General features: G+C 41.8%; 1 protein-coding gene across 1 annotated transcript in view; it reads right to left on the minus strand.

Annotated features, from left to right (window-relative positions):
* The window catches only part of PKD2L1 (polycystin 2 like 1, transient receptor potential cation channel), a gene marked incomplete at its 3' end in the record, with an annotated part of 30,031 nt that extends 18,477 nt beyond the window's left edge, over nucleotides 1-11,554 (minus strand). The window contains exons 1-2 of the mRNA XM_082720006.1: nucleotides 10,656-11,554; nucleotides 10,038-10,151 (exon numbers count right to left, since the gene is read on the minus strand). Of these exons, the coding sequence (XP_082576132.1) occupies nucleotides 10,038-10,151; nucleotides 10,656-10,890 (349 nt within the window). The 5' untranslated portion in view covers nucleotides 10,891-11,554. The remainder of the gene's footprint in view (nucleotides 1-10,037; nucleotides 10,152-10,655) is intronic.
* Nucleotides 11,555-11,921: the final 367 nt, after the last annotated feature.

Below are 11,921 nucleotides of genomic sequence, written 5' to 3' on the forward strand. Positions count from 1 at the left end.
GTCCTTTAAAATTGGATTCAAATGCCTCCTGTCTTAAGATGGAAAGTAGGCAGAAGACAATTGCAACTTAGAAATGAGAGAAGGGTTAAATCCTCTGAGCATTCCCTAGAGGATTATAAAACCGGTGCATTTCCCTAAAATTCAAATATATTTATTTATATGTGCTCAGAAAATGGCCAAAATTATGTATACCACTCTCTTTTAGGATTTTATTTTTTTATTTGACAGAGAGTGGGAGGGGCAGAGGGATAAGCAGACTCCCCAGTGAGCAGGGAGCCCGATGCAGGGCTGGTTGCTGGGCTGGTTGCAGGGCTGGTTGCAGGGCTCGATGCCAGTACCCTGGGATCATGATGTGAGTCAAAGGCAGATGCTTAACTGACTGAGCCACCCAGGCGCCCCTATATATACCAGACTCTTAATAGTGTTTAATAATAGTGGCCTTTAACATTTTCCATATTATTTGATTCTTGTTTTTAAAACAAGAACTATAGTAGTTAAACTTTTAATAAAGATATTCCCATGGTTTGGGGGTAGAGGGGGTAGAATTCTTTTGTAATGAAATGAGGAGAAACCCTGCTTTATATTTTCCTTTCATACTTGCCCTCCCAAACTCTGATTCTGGCAAAGCTCTTGCATATTCATAGCCTGAGGCCTTAGTTGGCTCTAGCTCCCACCCCTGCCTTCTCCAGGCTAAGCGCCAGTAATGTTAAAACAAAACAAAATAAAACAAAAAACACAAGCAAATGGCAATGACTTTGGGTCTCTTCAGACTTGAATGGTTGCCTGTTTCTGAGACCCACAAGAGTTCCCAGGTCTCTCTGAACATTTTGTCCTCTAACATCTTGCCATCATCCTGGAGTACCGCCCCCCGCCACACCCAACCTGCCATAGCATCAGTAGCAATGCAGGTCACTACTGGTTTACAGACATTGGTTTCCTTTGCTCCTTGAAGGCAGAAGGTGTATCTCCTGTATTTCAAAGTCTTTAACCTTTAGAAGAGTCTGCTATGTAATAGAGACTTCGTGAAAGTCTGAAGGAATTGAATGTGTGAATAGCCAGGATCGTGTCCTTAGTTTGAACTCTTTGCTAATGAGCTCTCAACATTTCATTTGTTGAGCACTCCATGCTAAGAAATAATCTGACTTGGGGCGCCTGGGTGGCTCAGTGGGTTAAGCCACTGTCTTTGGCTCAGGTCATGATCTCAGGGTCCTGAGATCAAGTCCCATGTCGGGCTCTCTCCTCGGCGGGGAGCCTGCTTCCCTCTCTCTCTCTCTACCTGCCTCTCTGCCTGCTTGTGATCTCTGTTAAATAAATAAATAAAATCTTAAAAAAAAAAAAAAAAAGAAAGAATCTGATTTGACTACCTCAAACTCAAACTCATTCTCCAAACCAGGGGTTGTCAAACATCTCATTCTCAGAACCCCTTTGTAACTCTTAAAAAATTATTAGGAACTCCAAAAAGTTTTTATTTGGGTTATAACTAACAGTAATTACCTTATAGAAATTAAAACTGAGACAAAAATGAGACATTTATAATAATTATTATTATGTTAAAATTATGTTCATGTTAAAATAATAACAAACCCCATATACATATACATAAACAATATATTTTTATGAAAAACAACTATTTTCTAAATCAAAACAAATAAATTCAGTGAGAAAAATGGGATCGTTTAACATTTTTGCAAGTCTGTTTAAATATCTGGCTTTAGAGAAGATTGCTGGATTCCCATATCCGCTTCAGAATTCAATCTGCTGCTATAGGCTGTTTTTGTTGAAGTATATGCAGAAAATATGATCTCTCACAAATTTGTAATTTAGTAAGGGAAAGGGCCTCAGGAAGCCCCAGAGTTCCTTGGAACGCATCTTTGAGAACATTGCCCTTTAACTTATATCTGTGACTAGAACCTACACACAGGCCTAATGATCTGCCTCAACTTAAAATCCTAGATTTATTTTTTTTTTAAGATTTTATTTATTTATCTGACAGAGAGAGAGGGATCACAAGTAGGCAGAGAGGCAGGCAGAGAGAGAGGGGGAAGCAGGTTCCATGCTGAGCAGAGCCTGATGTGGGGCTCAATCCCAGGACCTGAGCTGAAGGCAGAGGCTTTAACACGTTGAGCCACCCAGGCACCCCAAAATCCTAGATTTATTGTTGCTACCACCTAATAGTGTAAAGAGACAATTATCAATATTATTATAATCCCTTATCTGTGTCCCATGTTCCATAGTTTTCAAAGTGTTTTCCCATGCAATGTCTCCCAGTAGCTTATTAGATATGGTCTGACCTTGCCCATGAGCAGTTTACCTAATGTTAAATTTCACAGTTCAATCAAATAAATTTTAATGATACAATTAGCTTTATTAGTTAAAGCATGCATCAGTCAGCATCCCATCTAGCAAGTAGAGGGGAGATCCAAAGGGCTGCAGAAAAGGAAAGTTTTCTAAAGGTACAAAGGGAGTAGAAAAAAAGGAAATTATTAGCAAAGAAGCCCTTGTTTTTGGCAAGGTAGCCCTTCTATGGGGAATGGAAGGGATCTCTCAGCACATTTCCTAGAGCTGACCAAGAAATTCCAATGCTGACTGGTTAAAGGTTACCTTCTGGGGAGTGGGGTGGTTGAAACTGCAGTTAGGTAAGGTATTAAGTCTTGATAGGTATTAAGTCTTGATTTACTGACATGGGGCCTTAACATAAGTGACACGATTTGGGATCTGTGGTTTTATTTTTAACACTATGAATCATGAAGTTCAAATTTATATGATCTGCACACGGCCATTCAGCTGGCAAGAAAGAGTCAATACTCAGACTCATGCTTTATGAATGTGAACTCCATGTTCTTTCTCTGGCTACTTATATCGCAGAACCCCAGACTGGTTTCATTTACAAGAATCTAGAATATCTAGACTTTATCAGCTACAGCTGCCTGCTCTCCTGTACTTGATCAAAGCATAGTTATTGGTAAAAATTCCTTCCCTAATTCCAAGAGCTGGTGTTTAAATGTACAGTACTCCTAGAGACCAATGACAGCCCCATATGTGGGAAAACTACATGACAAGTTGTCGCCTAGCATTGGACAACAGGATAGGTCCAGGCTCACCAGTCTTGTAACAGTGATCCAGGTCCTCGGAATTCTGGGGCACCAGGGAATCCTTCTACAGCAGATATAGGCCAAAGCCTGTGGTGGGACCTAAATCCCTATTATTTAGGTTGAGGTGACTCAGATGACTTCACCCTAGTACTAGAAGGACTTTGTAATTCTCTGTGTCTGGATGGGCCATGGGTAATAGAGCATGCTAGGAAAAGCATGAAATCATGATCCCATGGCCAGTCTTGATCCCTGGCAACTGCTTCTAGAGGGCCCAGTCTTTCTGATCCTTGATAAGCATTAACCTGATGCTTTCTCAGATCTGAGGCTTCCAGTGGATTTAACTTTACATTTCAGTATTTTCCTAATTTATACCTTGACGTGGTATTCCACATCACTGATATTTATTGAAAGCCCTCTATATGCCAGGCATTGTACTGTTTGTACTTACTTAGTTTCTACCAATCTCAAAAGGCAGTCATTATCATTACTTGATATATAAGGAAATCAGGGCTTCCAGAGATTTAAGTATCTTGACCTAGCTTACCAAAGGACTGGCTGTACCATCATTTGAACCATGTCATCTTATTCTAGGTCCCATGCTTTCTCCATCACCATTGCACCTTCACTAATGTCATGGCTCTATGTGACCAATTATCTTCTGCCATCATTACAGTCACATAGAGTATAGGAGCTCACCCACAGACATTTTTTGAACCTCCAACATATTTCTGTTCCTTTCCTTGTCAATTCTAGGAATGCTTAGTCAAGAAAGACATCTTCTGTGGAGGTTCCTCAAAAAATTAAAATTTTTTTGAATTACTGTATGAACCAGCAATTGCACTCCTGGGTATTTATCTGAAGAAAATGATATCACTATCTCAAAAAAGGTATTTGCACCCCTATGTTCATTGCAGCATTATTTATAATAGCCAGCCAAGACATGGAAACAACCTAAGTGTCCATTGACAAATGAATGGATAAAGAAAATGTGGTACATATATATGAGGTAATATTATTCATCCATCAAAAAGGAAATGCTGCTATTTGCAACAACATGGATGGCCATTAAGGACATTATACTAAGTGAAAGAAGTCAGCCAGAGAAAGACAAGTACTCTATGTCATGTATATGTGGAATCTAAACCAAAACCAAAACCAACCCATCAGACTTATAGATACAGAAAACAAATTGGTGGTTGCCAGACATAGGAGTGTGGGCGGGGAGGGGTGTGAAATTTGTGAAGGTGGTCAAAAGGTACAAAATTCCAAATATAAGATAAACAAATCCAGCACGGTGATGTAATGTACAGCATGGTGACTACAGTTAACTTAACAATACTGTATTGTGTATTTGAAGGTTGTTAAGAGACTAAATCCTAAAAATGCTCATCACAAGAAAAAACAATAACTATGTATAGTGAGGAATGTTAACCAAACTGTGATCATTTCCCAATATATACATATATCAAATCAGTATGATTTACACCTAAAACAAATACAATGTTGTATGTCACTTATGTCTCCAATAAAAAAAAAAAAAAAAAAAAAGACATCTTTTTCTTAGTCTCCAAACTTACTTCAACCTCCCCTATCAATATAAGATTCCACCAATCTATGGACAGAACCTTGAAATCCAAAAAACAAACAAACAAACAAACAAACAAAAAAACCTTGAAATCCACTCAAAAAAGGCAGAGTGAATAGAGGTAGGCATTTCCTTACAACCAGTGACAAACAAGGAATATTCAGTTGACATTAGTTGGTGTGTAGATACAAGTCACCAAAGGCTAAGGGTCTCCGTCCTCCTCCCCAACTGCGTGGTGACCAGACCCAGGCTTGTCCTGCCTCAGAACAGCTCCTAAACAGGGCCAGTCACAGGTGCACCTTTGAGATAACAATACTATCTCCTAAAACAAACAGCCATTGTTTCTACACAAAGGCCTTCAATGTTTCCTCCATCAACAAAAGGCCACAGCCATCCTGCCAAGAAGAAAAAAGAGCTGGAAAGCCTTTCATAAATATCAAGACAGTGGGAGGGGAGGAGTGGAGGCAGGAAAATCATTCTCCAGTGCTTTCTGTGTGAAAGAAAAGGACCAACTCCACCCATCAAGGACCATTCTGAATTACTGGTCACTCCTGGGCTATTCATAATGACAACAATAACGGCTTCCTAATCTGTGAAATGGAAATAATATCTGTCACTTACAGGACTGCGTCAGGATCAAATGAGGTAATAGGTATACAAGCTCTTTGTAAGATTTAAAAGGCTATGCAACTGATAGGGTTGTTATGGGAAGATAGATGGTTCACCCACATTGCCTGTATAAAAAAGATAACTCTATTTTGGCTGATGAAACTCCAAATAGCTCTGGTATCTCACCCAAGTCCTCAAATAAAGCATAGGGGAGAAGAAATGTGGTCAGTATAGCTGAGCACTGAAGTCTATGAGGGCCCCTCCCAGGCCAAAGTTGGCTATTCTTCCTAGCCCCAGGAACTCAAATCCTGGAAATGAGCTCCCTGGTGGTTGGTCTCTCACCTAGGGTTTAATGGTCCAAACTTTACCCCCATCTCCTCCCTTGTCCCTCTTAAAACATACCTTCCTTTAGCAATTTACACAAAAATAGATTTACATAATAAGTTAAAGCATGAGAAAAACAATCCATCCTCATTGGTGATCAAAGACAAATTAAGGCAAATTATACCATTTTATGCCTATTTAATAATAAAAATTAAAAATGAGAATATCCAATGTTGGTGAGACCGTGAGAAAATTGGTATGATCTCAAAGTATTAGTGGCATAATAAATTTGTGTGATTCCCTACAAAAGCAAAATGACAACATATAACCAAGTACTAAGAAGGTATTCCTATCTTTTGTCCTAGCATCTCCCTCCTTGGCAATTCCCAAGGAAATACTTTAACAGAAATGGCAAAAAGTAGCAAGTATAGATTTACCTACGGTTGGCAAATGTGGAAGTAACAAGAGAAATGTTCTAATTAATTGTGATGTGACTATAGTCATTAAAACAAATATATAAAAACTACTTACAAACATAAGGAAATATTTAAGATATAATTCTAAGTGAAAGGGAACCCCACGAGTGGCGCCTGGGTGACCTAGTTGGTTAAGTGGCTGCCTTCAGCTCAGATCCTGAGCAGGTTCCCTGCTTCAGCCACTCCCTCCATGCTCAGGCTCTCCTCACTCTCTCTCTCTGAAATAAATGGATAAAATCTTAAAAAAAAAAAAAAAGAAAGAAAGAAAGAAAAGGAAGAAAGGGAACCATATGATACAAATAGGTAAAATATGTAAATATATGGATATAGGCTGGTAACAAATGATAATATCTTTAGTGTTATGTTGATAAATTATAGCTGAATTATATTTCAAAATATTCTTTAATGTTTTCATATCATTTTAGAAATATAGCAATAAAAAGAAAAAAGTAATCAGCCAGTAGAATTCAAAATTATGCTTCTACTAATATAGGACACATAGTCATCCTTGCAAAGATGTTGACAGGAGTTAATAAATTTATGTGTAACAACTTTGCATGCAGAGAGACTGTAGTAGACTCTAGCTGAAAGGATCAAAAATTGAGTCAGGTCAACAGTCACTGTATTGGATTCCTGCTTCTGCCACTGGCTTGCTGTGTGGCCTTGGGCAAGCTATTTGACATATCTAAACCTTTCCTGATTTATAAAATGGAAGTGATAGCAGAACTGATATCCTAGAATCATTGTGCATAGTCAATAAGATAAGGTACATAGCGTAGTGCTTTTATTTAATAACAGGTTGGTGTGTGTGTGTGCTATTAATAACAATGATGCTGGTAGTTGTAAGGATTAACTGAGGTCTCCCAGAAAAATGCCCTAACTTAAATCATGCTGTATAGGGATAATGATATTATCCCTATAGGTGAAGCCAGCTACAAGCCAAACAGACCTTGTTTTTAGAGCAGTTTTAGGTTCAAAGCAAAATTGAATGGAAGGTATAGAGATTTCCCTATACCCTTGCCTCTGGATATGGACAGTCTTCCTCATTATCAAAATCCCCACCAGAGTAGCACACCTACTATAATCGATGAACCTACATTGACCTACATTATTATTCAAAGTCCACACTTTACATTAGATGTTGTACATTACATGGGTTTGGACAAATGTATAATGACATGTATCTACCATAATATTGTCATATAGAGTAGTTCCACTGTCTTAAAAATTCTCCACAACACCACCTACTCATCTCCCTCTCCTCCTAGATCCCTGGCAACCACGGATCCTTTTACTCTCTGCATAGTTTTGCCTTCCTCAAAACATACATACAATATGTAGTCCTTTCAGATTTGCTTCTTTCCTTTTTTTAAGCAATTTTTAAAAAGATTTTATTTATGTATTTGACAAGGAAAGAGACAGCAAGAGAGGGAACACAAGCAGGGGGAGTGGGAGAGGGAGAAGAAGGCTTCCTGCAGAGCAGGAAGCCCAGCGAGGAGTTTGATCCCAGGCCCCTGGGATCATGACCTGAGCCAAAGGCAGATGCTTAATGACTGAGCCACCCAGGCACCCCCTGATTTGCTTCTTTCTTAAAAGGTATTTTTTATTACCAGTCTAGAGGACCAAAGAACTATTTAAAATTCTACTAGGTAATACAAAGATAATCACTATCAGTGATTGTGTTAGATTATTTATATATGTTATCTCCCTAAGTTAGGTACTAGTCTCTTTGTTCTACCCAAGGAAGTGCCCAAAGTCACAAAACCTGTAAGTGGCAGACCTGGTATCTGTATTCAGTTTGTCTAACTCCAGTGTTTATATCTCTCCATTATGCCAACATGTTTACCCTGATTCCAAATGTGGGTCCTAGAGGATCTGAACCCTGTCATAGGAACTGACAGGGAAAAGCATACTGATAAAGATGCATAGCCAACTACATGTCATTAAAGCTCATAGAAGACAGCCTTCTGATAGAACCACACAACAGCCACCATATTTTATGTCAGATTTTATGGCTAGGACTTGCATCCCTATCATTAGGCAGGAGAGCTAAGCACACAGAGTAGGAAATTATAAGGGTCTAGTTCAGTGTTTCTTAACATTTTTTGGCATTATCCCTCAACTCGAGGGCATTTTTAGACATTTTCTTCCTAATCACCCGTTACCCCAGTTAAATTTTAATAGCACATAAATACTACATTTTTTTATGTACTGTGGCCTTTTCCAGGGCCAAAAACTTTTGCAATATCTAAGTTGTTTTTTCTTCTTCTTCTTTCTCTCTTTCTTTTTTTTCCTTCCAAGAAACTATTTCTACCCCCTCGGGGCTATATCATTCCCACTGAGAATATATAGTCTAGTTGCAGATGGTCAGAGCTAAGTGAGGCGGACAGGGAACTGACAGGAAGGTGAGGTCAGGACCTTGGAGAGTGCCAAAGTAGCCCCGCTGAGACCATGCCCAAGGCTCATGATTGCCTCTAGTTTTGCCTGAAAGAAGAAAGAGGCCTGGAAGAGGATGAAGGCTAGAAAGTTAGTAACAGTACTCTTTTACTACATGTTGGAAGTATCGAAATGTAAAGGCCTTCATAGACCTAGGCACACGCTGGTCTCCCTTCCCAGGAACTTCCCTTCTTTTCACCTTCCTTGAAAGGAACTAAATCCTTCTCATCTTTCAGCTTCCAGTTCAGATATCACTTCTTCTGCTGTCCTCATAGATCCCCCAAATCTGAATATATCTGAATTGCATCACGAACTCTGTACTGGTCATATGCCCCTGGAATATTTCATCCAGTACTGGGCCTCATATAGGGAGACCCATCATATAGGGAGAGCATTGGGTCTGGAGACCAGGGTAGTGATCAATATGAAGTATTTTTTACCATATGACTATTTATTTACTGGTACTAGTTACTCTTTACTGGGGTAATGACTTCATGAACATTATCTTCTATGAGCCTCATATAATCCTATTGGATTAGATAGGTATAGATCAAGAAACTGAAACTCACAGAAATTAAACAACTTGCTCAAGTTTCCTCAACTGGTGAATGGTAGGTATAGCCTGGTGTTTGTACCCAAGTCTGTAAATTCAGAGCCTATACCTTCAATCTAGAATTCTTTGACTCTATCCTTCCATGGTGCACTTGTTTTATCCTTTCACTTAGTCCTCTCAACTTAGACACCAAAACTTTCTAGTTTGTGTCCATAGCTAGAACTTTAAATAAGCTTCCTTCAATGTCTGGAACATGGTGGTCTCTCATACAGGAGAGTCTTAGCTGAATTGACCACAACTACACCACTTACATCTTTAGCCCTTTTATTAGGCATCTGAGCTCTAAGGTCTGCTGAACCTTTCTCCTTCTGCCTTTAAAGAAATGGGGATCTGACCTAGCATAATAACCACGGAAACCCACCAAACTGTTTTTTGTTCCAAATAGAAAGGAATGGTTTTCCACTTTTTACAGAAAGGTAAAAACTTCCACTTGCCAACAGAACGTGGTGGCTGCTGAGCTGTCAGGACCGTGAACTTAAAAACTGTATTTCCCTTTGGGGCGCCTGAGTGGCTCAGTGGGTTAAAGCCTCTGGCTTCGGCTCAGGTCATGATCCCAGGGTCCTGGGATCAAGCCCTGTGTCGTCCAGCTCTCTGCTCAGCGGGGAGCCTGCTTCCTCTTCTCTCTCTGCCTGCTTATGATCTGTCTGTCAAATAAATAAATAAAATCTTAAAAAACAACTGTATTTCCCTTGTAAGTCTTGACAAAGTAACTGACCGCTTCCTAACAACCTGCCTTCTTCTCCTAAACCCAGTGATAAGTTCCTTTTAATCAAAATATCTTAAACTGAAAAGGTAATCAATGCCAGGACACAGCCTGCTCACACAGACAGATGCTGTCTCCACAGGCATTGCTGCACAAGTGTGTACACAGGTGTTGTCTCACAGACGCAGGTGTTACTCACAAAGACAGATGTCCACCAGGAACATGATGTATACTAGCAGCTCCCTGAGGGTGGTCTTGACATAAAGCTCCCGGTTCTCAGCTGTGTTCTCAGTCAGGGTTGTTCCCCAAAGTCCTAAGGGACATGGGAGAGATGCCTAAGATCGCAAGCAGCAGGGTTCCTCCCAGGTGCCTGACCCACTGGTCCCTGGATTTTATTCCCATTTCTACCCCAGCCCTTGGCTCACACGTTACCTTGTATCTTGGCTGAATCTGGCTACTCTAACCACACTCAAGCCTGCCTTCCATCAAACACCCCGAGAAGAATGCAAAAGACACTGGGTAGCAGAGAATGAAGACATGGAAAGGAGGTCCTTGTTTCAGGTGGGGCAGTCTAAGGGAACACCACAAACGTGTCCTCCCTCAAGCTAAGTCCCACCATACCATTCTGGGCCCCCAGAGAGGACTGTACCAGGCTCTCGCTCTTAGAGACCACTACACTGGCCTCTGTGTTCTGGGGACTTCAGTTCTAAGAGACAATTCATAAAGCCCAAAGAGACTGAGATCCACCTCTTCTTCAGGTCACATCTCCCACCACAAGGGTTTGGGACTCCTTCCCCAACTCCTGTATCCCAGGTACCTCTGATGCCACGACAGATCTGGAAGCAGCAGCTGGATATCAGGGTCCTATATGCCTTCTCCTGGGGTCCATCTTCAGGCTTTTTGGGTTGGGGCGGGGGGGGCACCGCACTGGAGATGGTGCAGATCCTCAGTGTCCCATGTGGGGATGGGGGACCACTGTAGGCAGGGTTGTCCCAGGCTCCACTCCCTATCTTTTGGAGCTCTTGCCCCTCTGGACTTTCCACAGCATTCATGGGGAATGAGGTAGGGGGCCTGGCACCTCAGGAATCCACTGTCACCTGAAGAAAGAAGGAGCAAAGATGCATCCCAGTCTAGCCAGCAGAAGGCAAAGGAGCTAGAGAGCAGCTGGTCTCAGGAAGACTCTGCTTCCTGCCTTTTGTAGCGGGCATCTGCACCCCCTGGGGGGAGCGGGCAGAGAGGAAAGGGTGGGGAATGGCTATCAGTCCTGTCAGGGGCTCGCTCTCTCTCTTCCTCTAGCTTCAAGAAATGGGCTGGGAGGGAGCTGTGAGGCAGGGCTTTGGGAGGTGAAAGAGATGACTGGGAGGGAGATGTGGAGGCTGGGGTGGAAGGAAGGAGGGGTGAGAGAGGCCAGTGCTGGGGGGAGAGGACGGTAGCTTCCAGAAGGGGCCTGGTAGGGGGTCATCCCAGTCAGAAGAGGAGATGAAAGAGCAGTGGGAGGTGCTGGCAGACTCGGTAAGTCTGGGCTAATTTCCACTAAAAGCTCCTGAAAGGGCCGACATGGATTGGGCTGCAGACCAAGGCTAGGGGAAGGAAACTAGAAAATGCTGCCTCTTTTCCAGGCTCATTCAATGGCATCTGAGGCTCCTTTAATGTCTCACCTTGAGCTGTCCCCTGGTGGGGTGCAGAAGGGGGGCTCCCCTCCCTCACTCAACCCCTACAGCTAGGGGAAAAGCTAGTTGCAGGAGGAGCCTCTGTTTTAGACACTTAAGGGTCAGGGTCTCCGACTGTTGTTGAGGTGGGGGTGGGCAGTGAGGGGGCACTTCGGACTTCCAGATTATCTGTATCCTTCTGAGGTCTGCCCTCATATGGTTTATGAGGGAACTACACTGACAGGAAGGTATTCCTTAAAGGTGTGGGGCACAGCCTAGGGAAGAGCCTAAACCCTGACTGGGAGAATGCATCAAAGAGCAAAGGGCAAGGACAGTGTGCCTTGGGACTCCTGAAAAGGAGTGGATGTCTGGATCCAGACATTTTCATCTTAGGGCTCTTAGTACTAGACTGAGGACTCTTAAGCACGGGCACA

The sequence above is a fragment of the Mustela nivalis genome (assembly GCF_964662115.1).
Source record: "Mustela nivalis genome assembly, chromosome: 2".
Lineage (NCBI taxonomy): Eukaryota > Metazoa > Chordata > Mammalia > Carnivora > Mustelidae > Mustela > Mustela nivalis.